Source organism: Micropterus salmoides, unplaced genomic scaffold (assembly GCF_014851395.1).
Source record: "Micropterus salmoides isolate LMB-PRFRI ecotype aquatic unplaced genomic scaffold, ASM1485139v1 Ms_hic_scaffold_17, whole genome shotgun sequence".
NCBI lineage: Eukaryota > Metazoa > Chordata > Actinopteri > Centrarchiformes > Centrarchidae > Micropterus > Micropterus salmoides.
Genome location: NW_024040817.1, coordinates 15884859 through 15904844, shown reverse-complemented (window position 1 = coordinate 15904844; position 19986 = coordinate 15884859). Strand labels below are relative to the sequence as shown.

The 19986-nt window shown below is 37.9% G+C and overlaps 2 protein-coding genes and 1 non-coding gene across 3 annotated transcripts; all 3 read left to right on the top strand.

Moving 5' to 3' along the window:
• The first annotated feature begins 3223 nt into the window (after positions 1-3223).
• Positions 3224-3295, top strand: trnah-gug. Its single transcript has one exon. It is a non-coding gene; the product is annotated as a tRNA-His (tRNA).
• Positions 3296-4690: 1395 nt separating this feature from the next.
• On the top strand, positions 4691-15884 carry clptm1l (CLPTM1 like). The gene is made up of 18 exons (XM_038725000.1): positions 4691-4966; positions 5748-5973; positions 6106-6200; positions 6637-6826; positions 7580-7758; positions 7953-8031; positions 8462-8579; positions 8680-8774; positions 9632-9716; positions 10982-11085; positions 11620-11685; positions 12172-12222; positions 12502-12584; positions 12688-12722; positions 12847-12902; positions 13326-13370; positions 13673-13788; positions 13879-15884. The coding sequence occupies exons 2-18, from the start codon at positions 5809-5811 to the stop codon at positions 13961-13963; spliced, it is 1647 nt and encodes a 548-aa protein (XP_038580928.1). The 5' UTR covers positions 4691-4966; positions 5748-5808; the 3' UTR covers positions 13964-15884.
• Positions 15885-16647: 763 nt separating this feature from the next.
• On the top strand, positions 16648-19220 carry rplp1 (ribosomal protein, large, P1). The gene is made up of 4 exons (XM_038725573.1): positions 16648-16865; positions 17906-17980; positions 18562-18670; positions 19092-19220. Exons 1-4 carry the CDS (start codon positions 16794-16796, stop codon positions 19172-19174), a joined length of 339 nt encoding a protein of 112 aa, XP_038581501.1. The 5' UTR covers positions 16648-16793; the 3' UTR covers positions 19175-19220.
• Positions 19221-19986: the final 766 nt, after the last annotated feature.

The following is a 19986-nucleotide window of genomic DNA, read 5'->3' as shown; positions in this document are numbered from 1 at the left end:
TATGCCCACCCACCTTTATCAGTAGCCAATCTCCACAGTGCATTGTGGTCCAATCATTACCTGGCCAGTCATCAAACTGACATATAAAACAGACAATCATAATGAGACTTAAATTTTTGTAAACAACCTCCATCACAGAGGGCCCCTCTCTGCCCAAGGGCCGCTGGGCACGTGCCCAGGTTGCCCATATGGTAGATCCACTGTGAGACCAAAATGTGTGACCTATCAGATTCTGTGACTACACCCAAACGACAATGTTTTCCTAACCATAACCAAGTACTTTTGGTACCTAAACCCAATCAAGTACTTTTGGTGCCTAAACCCAACCAAGTACTTTTGGTGCCTAAACCCAACTAAACTGCAACCGCTTCACATCGTCAACAAAGCCTCTGGCGTTTAACTTCCCATTTGGGTCACAGAATCTGATAGGTCAAACATTTTGGTGTCACACCGGGCCAGTACGTTATGACTATAATGTCTTTTTTAACGTAACTGTCTGAGATAAAAAATAATAATAATAAATCAAGTGTCTCGACTTCAGAACTAACGTTAACTGTTTTGCACTTGCATTTATAAGATAAGTATTCAGTGCTTTTACAAAACGTTTCTCTCCTGCCGACTGGATATTTCACTGGCAGTAGCTGCCGGTGTTATGCCGAGTTTTGCATGCCTGCCAAGAATTGCATGCAACTCCAAATACTGCTTTTTAACGCTATAATATCCTTCGTGGGGTTCATCAATGGTGATAAATGATTAGAAGTATATATTTTTTGAACGTTCAGAGTCGTTAATATTTTGTTACACTTAGTAGAAGTAGTATTCATTGAGATTCAGCTAAAAGATGTGGTGATTTATGGTTTGATCTATGAGAACAGCAAAGTGTCTGAAAAGGACCTTAAGACATGGATGCATAATTCGGCAGGACAGATGTTGACTTCTTTTCCCAGCTTAAATGAGCGTTACCAGCCGCGAGGTGCATGCACTTCTCAGCAGGCAGGCAGAATTCGACACAACACCTGAGTTTCTTTCTAGCAGATTCTTCAATACAAATTTGTTTTCAGTTGAAACACAGTTTACAACAGAAGACAATGTTCTTTGAATCTCTGACTGTGACACAGCTATGCCTAATGGCAGTACTTACAGCTGTGGAAAGAATGCCTCTCTCGCTTGTTCTTCCTTTAGGTTTTTGGCTAGCAGCTGACTTAATTAGGTCCAGTTTTACAGTTTGTAGTTTGTCAGGCTTTCTCAAAGCGTCAGTATTTGCATGTTTTTTTATAGTAAATTTTTAATCTTAATATAACTAGTAATTATATCAAATAAATGTAGTGGAGTAAAAAGTGCAACATTAATGGTGTAGAATTACAAAGTGACATAAAATGGAAATACTCAAAGTGCAGTACTTGACTAAATGTACTTAGTAACTTTCCACTACTTTAACACAAAAATACAGCAAAAATATAAGGTTACATTATATTCTGCTGACAATATAATCAAAACAAAATATTATAAACAAGACAGATTATAAAGCAGGACAGCAAAAACCAACCAAGCATCAAGATAAACAATCACCACAGGGCATAGATTTCAAGGTTAGTCATGTCATTTAGACGGATACATTTCTAGTGGGTCACTTGAAGCATTTTTCTTTGCAATTGCATCCTCACCTTTAGTTTTTGTAATATTTTCAGCTGCTGGTGGCGGATCAGGAATGAAGATATTGGCCTACAGACAGGAAGTAAGACATGCAGTCATTGCTGTAGAGGAAGTGGAGCAGGGGATAGAGCAACACATCTCTCTCAGGAAAGACGTGGAGTGGAGGGGAGGGGGGGGGTGTAATGGTTGATAAAAGGATAAATGAAGTCTTATAATTTTCACCAGCAGATTTATGAAGTGATGTCCAGCTTGGAAATTTGCCCACAGAGCACTTCCAAGATGATGGACACAGCTACTGTATATTCCACATACAGTCTTCTGATGGCAGTGTCGTTGGGGTTGCAGGAGTTCTTGGACAAATTACAGGACCATGTTGGTTCAGCTGCAGGAGGTCAAGGAGGGAGGCTGTAATACATGTGAGATAAGACAAACACTGAGAGATAAAAGGACATCATTAAGATTGAGGTCAGTGCCAATGACCGGGGCTCACAGAGGAAGGTGAGCTCAAGTCTTGTGCACAGGAACATTTAAAGAAGGGTTGGATGTCATTCAAGGACAAACAGTATCTGGTTAAATGTCACTGATTAAATGTAACTGTGACTGTTATTATTTGGGCAAATACAGGCAAATGGATTATATTTCACAGGTAGAGCAAAAACATAAAAAAAAAATCACTTATGCAATTTTATGTTGGTTCTATTTTTTCTTCCCTAAGGTTATGTGAGAGAAATTGGAAACTAAAACTCTCCATGAGCCGGCACCGTCAAGGTTATTATTCTTGCTACCTCTGTACTATAATAGTGCTTTTATAACCTGTGTTTTTAATTAATATGAGTTCAGGAAAAGATTCTCTACATTGCTACGCTGGAAAATCGATTATTTCTGCATTAAAATAAGCCCATAGTCCCATAATAGACAGGCCACAACTCTGTTTATATCTCGTTAATTGGGCCGTTTTGGTTGATGTGGGTCGAAGGGAAGTTTGGGTGGAACACCCAGGTGGACAAGAACAGAGTGGGAAGCTGGAAAATGTGCAGAACATCTTGCTGCCTCGCTTTGGTGTAGGAGGAACATTCATGACAGGAAGGTCTTATGCAACCAAAGCTGGATGAGCTTGGATTAACTTTATAATCGTCTCTGAAAGATTCTATACTGTAATGACAACTACCACACTGATTTATGTACATGGTTATTGGATAGTATAGTCTCATAATAGATGTTTTTTTAAATTTATTTCAAACCTGACTACATTTTTCAGATCTACAAACATCAAACACAGAAACAAAAATGTTATTGCTCTTACTGGTCACAAGACATTGTGTTAAACTCTTAAGCATGTTCTCTTACATTTGTATTAAATGAATACGATAATTTTATGAATGAATACAATTATTTTGAGTAGGCTAAATAATTAAAAATATGTTGACGCTAATATCCTATTAATTACCCAATAAAATAAAATGTGAGCTAATCAGCAGCTGACGACTTTTATCCAAAGGTAACTGACGAAATTGTCTATAACCATAAAGTTGCTTACGTTCAGGTGTTCCACCATCCGACTTAATGGCCAGCCGTGATCGTATAGTGGTTAGTACTCTGCGTTGTGGCCGCAGCAACCCCGGTTCGAATCCGGGTCACGGCAGTCAGTTTTGAAAAGGAGACGGCGAAGTGGATAGGTGAGAAGATAATGTGTCGCCTCCAGCTTCACCCAGGCGTCAATCAAAGAAGTACAAGTTGAAGTACAGGTTCCTCGACTGGTTCATAGGGAAAGGTAAACAGACCTGTCTTTGACCTGTTACATGACGAAGTAATGTAAAGTAAAGGTTCAACTCTTTATTTATTTATTTTCTATTATTGCAAATGCAGGAACAGATCAAATGTAAAAAATATACAGACATAAATTAACTAATATATTATGTTATATTATTTTAGGTTAAGCAGTAGGCTTTATAAAGTAGACTAATTAAAATAACCCCCTCATTTAACAGCTGCAACATTAAAGTAATGTAGGCCTACATATTAATGTATCACTGATTATATTCCAGTAGGCTATACAATAGGCTATATATGATTATGAAATTATTCATTCTGCATAATGAGAAATTTTACTTTTTGGTACTTTAAATAGCCTATATATTGATGGTAATTCCTTTGTACTTTTACTTAAGTAGGATTTTGAAACCAGGACTTTACTTGTAACAAAGTATTTTTACACTGCAGTATTGCTACTTTTACTTAAGTAAAAGGTCTGTACAGGCTACTTCTTCCAACTCTGCATACAAGAGATTTAACATTGCGAGAGTAGCCTATCACAGGTGCAAAATGTGAAGTAAAATAATACGTTAAACATGCAAATATTAAGATAAGAATACAAACATAATTTATCCAGTAGTTTAATGCATTTCTAATTTATGAGCAGCATCTGTTATCAATCCAATCTCTTTCTGCTAAGAAATTAGGTATTAAACAACCGAATATGTCCCTGAAGATAAAGTGTTTGGAGTTTACTTTGGTTAACAAATCAAGTTTTAACTCAACACAGTATGTATTCTTTGCCCTGGATATGGGAGAGAAGACGGCCAGCCGTGATCGTATAGTGGTTAGTATTCTGCGTTGTGGCCGCAGCAACACCGGTCCGGGTCACGGCAGACAATTTTAAAAGGAGAGAAAAGGGGAAATAGCTTGTGGGAAGACGCGCACATAAAACTATCCTGTAAGGAATTGATAATTCCATTAAACAACAAGCTTCTAGTGTGATTGAAACGTTTTCAAAGTAGCAACCAGCTGGCAGTGCATGTCCATGAGCAAAGAATGGTGTGTAGTCGCGACTTATTTATTGTATTTACTTAGTCTATTATCATAGCTTAAAACAGTGTGAACTTAAATCAACTTAATCAGTGTGAACTTAATCATTTATAAAAGCAGTTTATTGGGTGTAAATAACAATTTTGTTCAATGGTTTTAAATCCACGGTTCATATTTGTCCCTCTAGGTTCATAGCTCAGTGACGTGAAGTCTCGCGTTACCACTCCCCAAATCCCGTACAAGACACCAACCAGGAAGTGAATGACGGAAATGTAAATCCACCTCACGCTTAACGTTACTTGCATTTTTTGGGGACAGACCTTTGTATTTCCTGAATGGAGAGGACAGAAGAGTAGACAGCAGATGCCTTCAGCTAAATACGGTGGACGGTTTTGAAGAAACGATGTCGTCGCGTCTAACAGTTAACTGCCTGGCAGGATCGATGAAGTGAATGGACAGCCAATGATCCAGCTGAGAGTGTCCTGCAGCCTGCCAGATTTAAACACCGGTGGGTTTAACGTTAACGTCTGTATTTCTACTGCATAACATATGAGAGAAAAATACGTTGAAAATCTTTACACACGGCAACACTGACACCAGGAAACAAAGCCTTTGATCGTGAATCAAAAAGAAACCACCATATGGACAGTTTGACTGCAAGTGTCTCAGAGTTTGAGTGACAGGGCTTCGAACTGCCTCTAGCCTACCTACAATAGTGTAGTGTAGTAAAACAATTACATAACTGAATAAGCAAGCTCTGTCAATCGCTCTCGTACTAATTGAAATGCTTGTCACAGACTTGTTTTATGCATGAAAGCAAGTCAAATATTTTTACGCCAAAGGAATGCGGACACAAAATTTCAGTTTAAGGAAGGTCCTCTTACCCCCGTGCACAAAGCCAGGTCCATAAAGAAATGCATAAAGAGTGGAAGAACTTGACTGGCCTGCACAGAGCCCTGGCCTCAGTCCCATCTAACATATTTTTTCTGTGGCTCTGTTGTGGCAAACCTTTCCAGAAGAGGGAAGGCTGTGACAGTAGTATATTGATCATTATGGAATGAGATGTTGTGTCTGCATAGGTTTGACCATGTAGTGTAATTTAATGTCTCAGATGACATGTTGGTAATTAGCCAAGAGTTAAGAACAGAGGCATCTGCCAGCTGATGAACAGTCAGCAGCTTTCTTTCGTATATAATACCATCAGCATGGATTTTGGCGTTTATTATTCCTCCTCCAGGATCAGCATCAAACGTTACTCTAAGCTTCTGTCTATAACTCCTCATTTGCAGACATATGGCCCTGCTCCATAGCTAGTCAAGGGAGACAGCGTAACAAGACAACGCTAGCATCATGTTCCTGAAAACATCGTTCACCACCCTGGTCGTGGGGGTGTTTGTGGTGTACGTGCTTCACACCTGCTGGGTAATGTACGGGATAGTGTACACTAAACCCTGCGACAGCCCCAAAAGTGACAACTGTATCACACCCTTCCTGGCAGGGAACCCCAAACTGCAGGTCAGTAATGTGCAGGGATGGATGTTCAGTTTTGATTCCAATATGTTTTCTGTCTGTGTGGGTGGTGAGCAAGGCCAGTGGTGTACTGTATGAATGTAATAATATCTGTAATACCTCTGTGTGCGTATCCAGTTGAGTATCTACACCGCTCTGCGACCCAATGCAGAGGGGGGACATACCCTGATCCACAAAGAGGAAACATTTGATGTTGACAGCAAGTTTGAGAGGTTTGTTTGACCCTCAGATTACACATAGAATAGAACTGACTTGTAACAAACCTGGGAAAAGGATTGTCTCTGTCCTCAGATCTGATTGGTTAAGTCAGATTTAAAGCTGTAAACTAGCTTTAATTAACCCCAATGCATTCCTGCATTATTTAAATAAATGGATATCAGTCTTGCTAGGTACTAACAAATGTTGAATGTGCTTCAGTGCAGTAATTTTTTAATGATAACAAGGAATTATTGTTGAAGAACTGTAAAGTTTAAACACATCTCTTAAAGGACATTGATAATGTAAGTTTTTAAGACATGAAAATCGTTAAAGGTATTTTCTAGGAAACCATCTAGGATGCATACATAAGCCATATTCTATATACAGTATATCCATATCCAAAAATACCATCCTTCCTTTCACCCTCTTCCCTCTTTTTCCCCCCTCCAGGATAGTAAATGTCTCTCTCCCTAAGAAGACCCGTAACAATGGAACTTTATATGCACTCATATTTGTCCATCAAGCTGGCGTCACACCGTGGCAGGATCCCCGACAGGTCCACTTGGTGGCTCAGCTCACCACATACATGGTCCCTAAACCGCCTGAAATCTCTTTGATAGCCGGAGAGGATCAAACACAGGTACTGGGCTGTTCCATAGTTCAGGCTGAAAGTGAAAGGGGAACATGTTTTCTGAATAGAGACGTAGGCGTTTAAGGGCACAAGGAGGAGCTTAAACTAATTATAGCAATGTTTTGTATACTGTAACTGTAATGGAAAAATACACTGAAAAAACCTAAAACTAAAAATAATTTTTAATTTATCTTTTTACTGTAATTATTTGTCTATTATAGCTCTGCATTGAGAATTATTTGAATGATGTATGAATTGTTTGTATTAGTTCTTTTTTGTAGCAGGTGTTTTATTTTGCAATATTATCATTAATATTTGTAACTACTCTGCTGACCACTTACATTTTTGTAATACCCAATTTGTTTAAAGATTCAATGTGTAAGATTAGGCCAGAATTTAAGTTTAAAACATTCAAGTTCAGCTGGGAAATGTGTGTGAGCGGCAAGACAATAAATCATCTCGGTAATGTATTCCATGTCGTCAAACTGGCCTCCGTCAGGGTCCTGGTCCAGCCGTGATCAGGCTTCTGAGCTTGGTTCCATTGTCAGTCAGCTAATAGGTCCATTAAGTTAGCAGCAGTTATGACCTGATATGTGATATGCTGCCCCCTATTTTTTTGGAGTATGAATATCCCTAATGACTGGTGTAGAGTAGTCTTAAGTTTTACACATTGTACCTTTTAACTGCAGAACATATAGTACAGTATATGTATCATATCGATTATATATTTTCATGTACTCACCTGTCTATGTGATCACACAGGGTCAGAAAGAAGAAGCCCAGCAGAAAAAAAGGCGTGATGGTAACCCTGCGGCAGGTGGTCCCACGTCAAATCACCCAACGTCCCACTGGCGTTCCCGCCTGACACTCAACATTGTCGGCGACCACTTCATGTTCGACAAAGAATACCTGCCTAGTGATGTCCACAGATACCTCAGAGTGTAAGATGGATGGACACAGAAAAACATAAACGCACACACATGGAAACACGAAGCATGCTGGTATATTTAGGCACTGTGAGACAGATTTTTTTGAGCAATGGAGTATGGAAACTAACAGCACAGATGGATAAAACTATTAGAAGAACGTTTAATTAGGATCCAGAGGCATCAGAGGGTATTTTTCTGTGTTTCAGATTCCAAAATGGTAAGAAGATGGTTTATCTACCTCTGCTGTTTGTTGATGAGCTCAGCAATCGTGTCAAGGACCTTGTGGTAAGCTTTTACAATTAAATAAATATTATAGAAAACTCTGTAATTGACTGTCGGGTGGTTTTTCATTGGCAGCTCTCAAATGCACAATGTTTTTTTGTTATTCATTTTCTTACTGAACTTGTTTAAATGAACATGCAAACACACTGTGACGCAATGACTCAAGGCTAATATGATGAACCAGATCCTTGTTGATTTTGGTTTAACTGACCCCAGCCACACATTGCTTCCTGTCTGTTCTCACCTGATTATCACAGAGAAAGCATGTATCGTAATAGTTAACAGACATTTGGAGAACAAGATGTTGACTCCATAAAATAAGATTATGTTGATCTGTCATATCACATATAAACTTTAAAGAGCATGAGAACAGTAATACTTTAGAAGCTGATTATGTAATATAATGTGTGTGTGTGTGTGTGTGTACCTGTAGGAGATTAACAGTACCTCCATGGAGCTCCCACTGACCATCTCCTACGACTCTATCTCTCTGGGGAGGCTACGATTCTGGATCCACATGCAAGACGCTGTTTACTCTTTGCAGCAGTTTGGTATGTTAATCTGTCTCTCACACACACACACACACACACACATCGTCTAGACACCTTGTACTTTAATACATGTATATTTGCGTGCCTGTATGTGTTGCAGGTTTCACAGAAAAGGATGCTGATGAGATTAAAGGAATATTTGTGGATACCAACCTGTACTTTCTGGCTCTCACCTTCTTTGTAGCTGCCTTCCATGTAAGTCTTAAATACAGAGCACTGCACCACATTACAGTAGAACAGAAGAACATGGAATAGAGATTTCTTGACATAATACCATGTGAATACGTTCCTGATTAGGCATATTGAAGTAGAACTTTCCCACCAGTACATAAAATCTCCATGACAGGCCAAACGAAAAAGGTTCATGCAATCCTAAATTCTAAAGTTGTATAACCACCAAATCGGTTATTGATGCAAGTCTGATTCAGAGCTGTGAGTCTATGTACTGTATGCTTTAGATAATGCAGGGGTTCTCAAACTGGGGGAACGTAGAGTCACTTCAGGGCGGTCGTGGATGTTGACCTAAAGTTGCATGAACATGATTTATGTGGTGGCATAAACAAACAAAAGTTATTTATTTTAATCACCTGTATTGTTAATGATTGCTAAAAATTATATCCAATTTTGCTGGGGTGGGGGGCATCAACTTTTTTTGGCTTCTGAAGGGGGGTGGGGAAGAAAAAAGTTTGAGAACCTCTGAGGTAATGTATTTGTACAAAGCTAACTTTTACCTACTCTTGGCTTTCATCTTTACCATAAGCATAAAAAATTTATGTTTTGAAGCCTCCATAGTGAAAGAAAGAGAAAGTGGTGTACTGATTATAAACAGGGGTGGTAATGGTGCAATGGATAAGACGCATGCCTTTGGTGTGAGAGACCCGGGTTCAATCCCCCACCGCATACAGTATATACAGTGTATATAGCAATTGTAAGTCACTTTGGATAAAAGCGTCAGCTAAATGAATAAATGTAAATAAACAGTTAACATTAATGTGTAGTTTGACAAATTTGAGTGATGAAAAAAACTTATGTCCTGCCTATTGCTTTTTCAGCTCCTCTTTGACTTCCTTGCATTTAAGAACGACATCAGCTTCTGGAAACAGAAGAAAAGCATGGTGGGAATGTCCAGCAAAGCAGGTAGGTAACTTTGTTTTCACTGACCCGCCGATACACTGTTCAAACAATGAAAAACATAATATTGGACATGAAACAATAAAAGATTTGTTGAGCATGTACAGTGTGTGTAATTGTCAGTCCTCTGAAAAATGATGTAACCTGGAATCAGTGGTGTTTTTAGTAAAATCTGACTAGGTGAGATTGGACTGCTGGGTGGCCCGATGTTGCGTTCTGCCTCCTTCTGCTCAGAAAAAAACAAAACAGCAACAGTAAAGCCCCACTGATATGGGATTTTTTGAGACCGATGCTGATTTTAGAGGGTTTACTGTTTACGGATGTGGGGAAAAATATAGTGAATTTTTCAGCTGGAATGAAAATAGACCTGTGTACCGATGAATGCAAAGGTACACAGAAGGCTGCTTTATTAAGCAAATAACTTTTACTAAAGAATATTTAAGTAAAATAACATTTACTTAAACTTGGCATTTTTAACAAGGGCATTTTTTAAATCATATATTTTATGTATAAAATATTGCAGTGGAATGAAATGTACAAGTACTCCGAACCATTGTTTCAACAGATTAAACACCCAATGTGAAACACTTTTTTTCTTGCTTATCAAAATGTTGTGGACATGTCAATCACCAATCTTCAAACAGGTGTGATTAGCATGAATGACATGGCGGTTGTCATGGAAGGGTTACAATTTATATAGAAGTTATAAATGGAAATATAAAAGGAAAATGATGAACTTTCCAGTATGCATTTCACAAACTAGTTAGCAACTTACTGTAACGACACCGATTGATTCCATTCGCACCACCGTCTGCTCAGCTGTGATGACGCTACATGTGCTGCTGACAGTGCTGATGAGAGTGCTGTAAACAGTGGAGTCGGAGTGCTCTCTGCTGGACAAACTACGAGATGATACAATTTGTATATCACCCCAAGCATTGTTTTCTGCATTATATATTTATTTATTTACTGTTTATTTTTGGCAGGGGCCGTGCACAATTAAAGTAATTGCAGCAGAGTTAGCTAGCAGAACAAGAGGTCTATACTTAATATTTCTGAATAGTTTCTGAATTGTTTGGCCAGACCTTTCTCCTGCACTGGAACTGTGTATATCCTCAGGTCCGACACTTTGCGACAACGTGATTTATGGATTTTCAGAGTATAGAATATGACAATATAGGTGTGGACAGGATTAATTGAAGGATTAATAGTTCACCAGCGATCAACACAAAGCAATCGCAGCATAACATTTTGCATGTTTTATCTTCCAGTGCTCTGGCGATGTTTCAGCACCATAGTGATTTTCTTCTATTTGTTTGACGAGCAGACCAGCTTGCTTGTCCTTATTCCAGCTGGCATTGGCTCTATCATTGAAGTAAGTACACACCGGAAGCAAACATTTAAAAAAACACGTAAATACACACTCGATTACATTCAGAACTAAATAGAAACATGTACATGAATTCAATTGTTACCACAATAGAAGTATATCTGATATCTCTGAAAAGATAGTTTAAAATCAGAATGTGTTGCAATTATGCAATTAAATCTATATATTATTCAATTATATTATTATTCATAAATTATTCAAAATAAGTATTGGTAAATTTGTAATCTTGGACCTGATGTTGTTTTAGTGGCTGGTGTAGGTAAGAATAATAAAATAGATTTCACACACAGTGTAATATTTTGCCCTCAGATTTCAGTTTGACCTTTCCCCGTGTGCTGAGACAATGTCCAACCAATGACTGAGAACTGAATGAGACACCCCTCTCTTTGATATAATTCTCCATCTAAATATCACTAAACACCATTATTTTGATGTTATGTTGAGTTTATAAGAATACACTATATGATTCCTGTTGATTAATGCATGATATTCTGTGTTTTGGGAATGTTTTTGTTGCAGGTATGGAAAGTGAAGAAGGCCTTTAAGATTCAGGTTTTCTGGAAAGGAGGCAAACCATCATTCCTGGTAGGTGTGCTTGTGTGTGTCACGGGTTAATCTATTTTCTGCTATCAAATCTTGCCTATCTAGGTTGCTCTACACTAACTGACTGTTTGTCAGTGGTAAATGAATTGATATGTGAACCATCAGTACAATTTCCTGTAAATCCTGTGCACAGCTTTCTTTGAGTAGATTTTATTCAGTTTCTCTGCCTGTTGCTGTAAAAGAGCTCTCTACGAAATTACTGTTAGTTGAAACTGAAAGCGCAGGACGGGTTGTAGAGTCACACTCGTGTCTTGGGGCCATGATAAATAAATAAACAAAACAAATGTTTTATGCAATAGTGTAGGTAGGATAATACACATGTAATAAAGACGATTGGCCTCTATTAAGTGCCTCAATGGGCAGATCTAATGGCCACAGTATTTTCCCATGGTTAAGATTCCAATCACCTACCAGCTGTATAGATGAAGAAAATAAATGTGGGTATTTGTTGTCTTTTCTGTGAAACAGTTTGGGAAATTGGATGAATCCGAGAGGAGAACAGAAGAGTACGACACTCTGGTAAGACACTTCTAATTCGAGACATTAATTTCAATCATCATTAAAGCATTTTATTGGAGATTGGAGATTGTGACACCCGGGACAGCTTTATTGTTCAGCCAAACAAAAAAAAAAGAGGTATCTCTCCTTGTAGTCCAGAATTATTTGATAAATAATTATAAAATTTTCCATTTGTTAGTTAGAATCAGGTAATTTCTTTACTGAATGTTTATACTTGACAGTATAGATTGTGTTGTAACACTGTACACGAGTTGTTATGCCCCTTGTTTTTCTCTGCAGGCCATGAAGTATCTCTCATACCTCCTTTACCCATTGTGCATTGGAGGGGCTGTGTACGCTCTAATATTCCTTCGATATAAGAGGTAGGGGTCTGTGCGTGTAAATACCATGCTCAAGTTTTATCACGATTAATTATCAGTCTCACCAGCCATTACATGATATTCTCCCTTTATTTCTGTGTTTTAGTTGGTACTCGTGGCTGATCAACAGTTTGGTCAATGGTAAGCTTTTTTTAAACTCTTAACACAGTGGAAAAAACACTTTTTACCAAATAAATTAACCAGTGATAACAACCTTGTGATATTGATTTCCATTATTTCTTCTATATGTTCTTGACCATTTCAGGTGTATATGCCTTTGGCTTCCTCTTCATGCTTCCTCAACTGTTTGTCAACTATAAGGTCAGTTCATCATGGTCAACGTGTGTGTGTGTGTGTGTGTGTGTGTGTGTGTGGTTTTCATAAAATGTGGTAATGGACAAAACCCATTTATCATAACTTCTACATGTAATGTTGAAGGTTAAAGAAAAGGTGCCTTGTAAAAGAACAAAAGTTATGTTTAACATTTGCAAAGTCGAGTTTTAAAGTTTTTTAAATGGCAAATCTTGCCGTGTTACCGCCACTTAAAGATCCATGGCGTAGTAAGACACCAGTGGTAGAAATTAGAAAAACATAGAAGAAAAGCTTCATGGCGCTACAAGAGGTCTAAAACTCCACAGGGAACCTTTTAACTGCTCCAAATCTTCTTGAAAAGTGTGCATGCTAAAGCATGAAATTGCTCCGATATTGCTTCAAAGTTTTGACTTATTATGCTTAATTCAACAGCTGAAATCTGTGGCCCACCTGCCCTGGAAAGCCTTTACATACAAGGTGAGAACACAACTCCAGTCAGTCAGTTATTTAATCACTTCAGGGAGTGCTGATTAATACATTTTAATAAATGGTTAGTCTGGATTTAGAGAATTGATGTTATGTTGATAACCGATCAATCTCCAGATTTTCAGCTTAAAGCTTAAGCTGTTCTATCACAGATAATTAACAGATACTGAATTATGTTTGAAATAATAACCATTTTTCTGCATTGTAATTTTCAAATGTTAAATAGATTATTTTATTTCCTTATTAGTGATTGGTGTGTTTAAAAAATTGACTTATTGATTCATTGTTACCAGGCATTCAATACCTTCATCGACGATGTGTTTGCCTTCATCATCACCATGCCAACGTCCCACAGACTGGCCTGTTTCAGAGACGATGTGGTGTTTCTGATTTACCTCTACCAGAGATGGTACGCACACACAAACACAGATACTTAAGTCACCAACTAAACATACCCAAAAGTTTTCTCACCTAAATCTCTCTCTCCCCTTTCCCCCAGGCTCTACCCAGTGGACAAAACGAGAGTAAACGAATATGGAGTTTCATATGACGAAAAACCCAAAGGAAAGACTCACAAGGACTAGAGAGGATAGACGGGTTATTGGCTTCCATGATCTGGAATCTGCAGGTTTTGTCTACGGTCCACTGGCATCCACTGATCTCATTTGGTATCCGCTGAGCTTGTTTAACGATCCAGAGGCACCTGAAAAAATGTTTTTGTTTCCAGTCAGCTAGATGTAAATGGGCCAGGTGCATCAACATCCTTGCGGTTTGTGACTTTTTCACCCCGTCCCATAGTGCAAAGTGTTTAAAGGTCAACATCTGCTTATCTGTCTTTTGCAGTCTGGAGAGGGATTTTTTTTGTGTGTGACAAGGCCGGAAAATCAATAAGATAAATCTCTGATCCATTACAAACTGACACAACAACCTGGAAAAAACATGTGTTTCTGAATGGCCAGCACCCTGCTCACGACTATGACCCTGTTTACCACAGGTCACCTTTGGTATGAAAGAGTAGTAGTAATACTGATACTGACTCTATCATATGACGACATGGTGGAAACTTTGAACCTTCTGAGCCATAAATTCTGCCCGTCCCTTCTTCTCAAACATCATGTCAATCCATAAAACCATTCACATCTCTTGTCTGTTTGAACTGCTCTATCCCCAATCATTGGAGATTTTTTACCTTGGTTTCCATCTTTGGATGTCTGCAAATACTGATTTGGTTGTGCTTAGCTGCAGTGAGGGAAAATTGATTTATTACACTGAGTAGGACTCCCACTGTGAATTTGTTCTTTTTCAGAATTTTCTTTGCACTGTGAAAAAGGGATTTTATTATTTGAAACATTTTTATGTTTACAAATTCCAATTAACTGACAGAGTACATTTAAGAAGAGCATGGGTCAGACTGCTTTGAAGAACCAATACCTAAATGGATAGATTTTTCCATATTATTATTCTATATCATTCCATAAGCAGTCGGTTTTGTTGACGTGAACCCTATTTACAAGTCGGAAACTGGTAATTACAGTAACTCCGATATATACATGAAAGCTGCATTAGGCAAAGGTGGGCAGTACTGAGACATGTGGACAACAAGTGGATGTATTGTTTGCTCAGTTAAATATCCCTGATGCAGTGTGCTTTTCTAGAAATTGTATGAAATTATGCTAATTATGTTTAAATATTGCTCAGTGAAAAGGCTGTAAACGAATTGCCTCTCAGAACATATCAATTCAATTCAATTCAAATCAAATTAGCTTTATTGGCATGAATGTGTAACATATCCATGTGTGGACATGTTCCACGTGTTTAAAATGTTTATCCCAAATTGTCATGTAGACAAAGCTAACGTAATATTACCCCTGGGACCAATTCCAGAACAAAGGACCCTGTTTTACCTACCTGTTGAAGTGAGAGTATATATGCTTAAAAATTACTGAGATGGGTAAAAAAAAAAAAAAATAATATACAAAATATGTCACTTCACCTTTTAAGAAGAGGGTACCACTGAAAGCCATAATGTTCTTTCCATCCACTCTAGTTTTACCTACTCAAGTATTCTTTACATATCAGGGCCAAGAAGATACTTTAGTGCCAAATGCAAGAATGGTTCTTTAAACTGTCTGTTAGCTTTCTACGTTCACCATAAATGGTCCATCTGATGTTTTTAAATAGACACTGACATTGTGAGGGAAACCATGAATATCCAAGACTTGAGGAAAGTATTACTACATCCTGATTTTCAGTCACATTTCCACTTTCATTGCCATAGTTGTAATGTTATGTTGTTGGATTTTATTTTAAATAGAAAGACATCTTGGGATCAGCAGACATTTTCAGATATCAGAATATATTAGGTCTGTGTACAAAGATCCAGTGCGGGTTTTCTGTTCCTGTGTAAATGCAGCTTGAAAAGATTTGCCTTGAAATGTTATTTCTTATTGTAATGTTTGTGTTTTTGATTGAGATGAAATAAAATCGACTGACTGATCATGTTAATTGCAGTGAATCTAAACCATCAAGACATTTTCCTGTACATATTCTTGACACTTTTGCGTTTTAAGTGATAGCAGCAGGAACTACACAAAGCGTGCATATAGACTTGCACTAGAGGTTTGATAAAGTGCACCATTTGTGCACATTTAGACCTTTAGTACATAATACTAACTAGTATTCAAATTAAAACTCATGTCATGTGATTTATTTAAACTTACGTATAAATAAAAGATACAATAAATATATATAGCTATAATAATTTATTTAAAGATATTTAAGAAAAAGTAGGTGTGCATGAATTGCCTTGGAAAGATGACACTTCCTGTGCTCTTCTTCTTACACTTTTCTTGTATTATTTGCTCTATTCATTAACCCTTACTTCAACTTCATTGATGCAGAACACTACACTAGCATTTATTGCTGCTCTTACTTGTGTCTATTGTCACTTGTAGATCTCCTACTTTATTAATACTTGTATGTTGTTCCTTAAATGTAAGTTGCTTTGGATAAAAGTGTCTGTCAAATGAGTACATGTAATGTAAATATATTATAAGAAGGAGAATATTTCAGCTTAAGTGTTTAATTGTATAGAAGCTTTTGTTTCATGTAATTGTACTGATATTTACCAAAATAATCAATTCAAAGGAAAGACAGTGGGAGCTTTCCGGATTGAAAATCGACCCCATTTAACGTGGACTACGTCTGTCTTCGGCGTAATGACGTTGGAAACACGCAGCCCTGACGCAGAGTATATGTAGGAAGTTCCCGCCCTCTCTCTTTCCTTTTCCGCTGTAGGAAGATAACGTGCCTAAGGTGTTTGGTTCTTCATCCGAAGCTAAGGCCCGCAATCCGGCGACTAGCACCGTCAAATTTAGGCATCCAACGCGACAAACATAAAATCTAACATCTACAATGGCCTCCGTGTCCGAGCTCGCCTGCATTTACTCTGCTCTGATCCTCCACGACGATGAAGTGACCGTCACCGTAAGTGTCCCGGTTTACCCCTGACAGATCAGCCAGTACTTCTTAACTGGGTCCTCGGCAGTCTCGTGCTGGAGGGGTATACTCTGAATAATAAAGATGAGAGTAAAGACTCTATTGTCAAACAGGGATAGTTTTTTTTTCTTTTAAAGTACAAATTTAGGTGTTCGGGTGTCCAAACTGTCCCATATAATTTAACGTTACCGGCCAAAATGGCGGAATGCTTGTTGCTGACATTAATGTTAACGTTCATTTACGCCACGTTTCAGGGCAGCTCTGAGACATTCATGAGTATCTTCAACATGTGGTTGTAGTTGTTACTCGCAGCACGTCTTAAACATCTAAACTAACGTTAAGAGTTGAACTTAGAGACAAGTCATTCACTCGATGACAGGAACCGGCTAATGCTAAGCTAGAAAATATCCTCGGCGGCACACATTGCTTTTATATTTAGAAGGGTATCACTGTGAAAAAGGCGTGACCGTTAGTTAAATACTGTGTAACGTTATTTCTAGTGTCTGCTTTATTTATCTATCATAACACAATAGTTGGTCGTCTAACGTTGTCCTGATGTGTTTGGTGCACGTGGATGCTGCACAACATCTGTAATGTGCGAACCGCTGCATAACGTTAAATCATGTCCCAGATAATGTAGTAATCCTGGTGGTGTAGCAATAAACAATCTTTGCATAAGCTGCATAAATGGCAGGATTGTAATAAATAAAATAAAAACATTGATTTGCATAGTTCTTATGAATGAGGCATCTGACTCAAAGGTGATGTGTTCAGATTGTTTTGTAAATCAAGCTGGACCCAGAAGATTAGTTGATTATCAAAGAAGCTGTCTGTTAAATTTCAGTATCCTCTTAGTTTTGACAAGCATAACTACCATGTCTAACTACCACAGACAAATTAATGTGAAACAGTAACTGAAGACTTGTGATAATAGTATGTTTACTGAAAAGTTGCTTAAAATCACTTTTAGTTATTTGAGGATGAATGAAGTAGGTTTGCTAAAAATTGCTTGTTTTCTGTGTCTGTAGGAGGACAAGCTGAACGCTCTTATCAAGGCTGCTGGAGTCACCGTGGAGCCCTTTTGGCCAAGTCTGTTTGCCAAGGTGAGAACATCATACACACACTGTCAACATGTTTTACGTAAATTGCTGCTGTGCCACGATTTATGGATTGGTATGGTTGGAGTTATGTCTGGGTCTTCATGTCTGAAGTGGAAACATACAGGCAGAACTCATGATTGTTTTTTGCAGTGTTTATCATGTCTAATAATGAATGAGATCTGGTAGGTGCAGTATGTGCGGATCTTATTAGGATGTGTTCACGCTCAGTCTTTGTAATCAGCATTTAAGTCTGCAATTGTGAAGTTGAAAGTTTGCTTAGCTTTCACCTGACAGCATGTTGGGATTTAACGTGTTGGTGTGTCATTGCTGACAACTTGGCAGAAACACTGGTACAACATACGGAATTAAGAGATTGCAAATGATCTGTTTAGAGGATTTGACTGAACTGGGTAGGGTTTCAAAATCATACTGGAGTTTGGTTAGTAGAAGTTATTTCTCAAACTTAAATTGCAAAAGCGGTTTCTCTATATGAGAACAATGGTGTTACACCTTTTAGTACTGTAGGTTTGTGCATCACTCACCAGAACAAGTGATCCTGACCTGTGATTGTTGTCATTTGGCAGGCTCTTACCAGCATTGACATCGGCAGCCTGATCTGCAACGTCGGCGCCGGAGGTGGAGCTCCAGCCCCTGTTGCAGGAGCTGCTGCTGCTGCTGCTGGTGACGCCCCAGGTAACTGGCCAAACAGTGGTTTGAAGTGGAAAGAGGGTTTTAGATAGGTGTAACATGCAAATGCTCAAGATAGTTAAGTGTTTATAACAGCAACACTATAATAGGAATATACTTGATAATGTGACTGATACAGTGGGAGGAGATGAGGCTTACCTGACTTCCTCAGGGAGAGAATATCATGCTTTTGAATTGTAGAACTAGGAACAGTTTAGTAACTTAAGTGATGTATCATTTTCTTAATCTAGTACTGGTCTAGTTAAGCTAGAACTACCAGCATGTCATCTTATAGGGGTCAAGGTGAAAAGCCAGTTGCTCACTTGTCACGTGTTTATTTGTCAAATCTCTCAGAGCTTGCTTAAAAAGGACATACATGTACATCTTGGATTTTGTTAACCATACCCTGTCCTGTTTGCCCCCACAGCTAAGGAAGAGGAGAAGAAAGAGGAGAAGAAGGAAGAGTCTGAGGAGTCTGACGATGACATGGGCTTCGGTCTCTTCGATTAAAACGGCTCTTTTTTTAAGAAAAAACCCAATAAAACTACAAAAATGATTTCTGCCTTGTCTGACTATTTTTGTTCTTTCCTGTGATGGTCTCTGCTACAGACACTGTCGCTGTAATTGCATACATGCATAACCCTAACCTTTACCAAGTCTCTGAGCTTTAGGGGACATCAACCAACAGTGTTTATATATATATATATATATATATATATATATATATATATATATATATATATATATATATATATATATATATATATATATATATATATATATATATATATATATATATATATATATATATATATTTTTTTTTTTTTAAGCTTAAATGTACAGCAGCAAATGTTCGTGGGATGTGGTTAGTTAGTAGACAATAACAGTAGTTGTAGTCTGTGAGCTGTTACTGCTTATCCTCCTTTTGTAACATATTTTGTCCACCTATTAAAGGCACAATAATGACTCGTGAATAAGTTTAAGGAGGTGGATAAGTGTTTTTGTAATAAAGGTAGAGAATTAAAGACAATCTGTAAACACTGGAAAAAATGCTGTCCATAGCTTCATAAAATGAGAATGTGGTTTACCAGGTACTGTAAAACTGAATGCACCCAGGTTTATATTTGGGACAGGCCTTTTATTCCCTTTGTACAAAACTTGCTCAGCAAAGATTGGAGGAAGGCTACTAAAAAATTGTAAATGTGAAATGAAATGACTGAGTTGTGGAGAATCTAACTGGTCTGATGTGCATTTCCAGATTGATAAAAGTTTATTAATTATTTAATTATTAACGTTTATTTTGTACACATTCTAAGCAACAC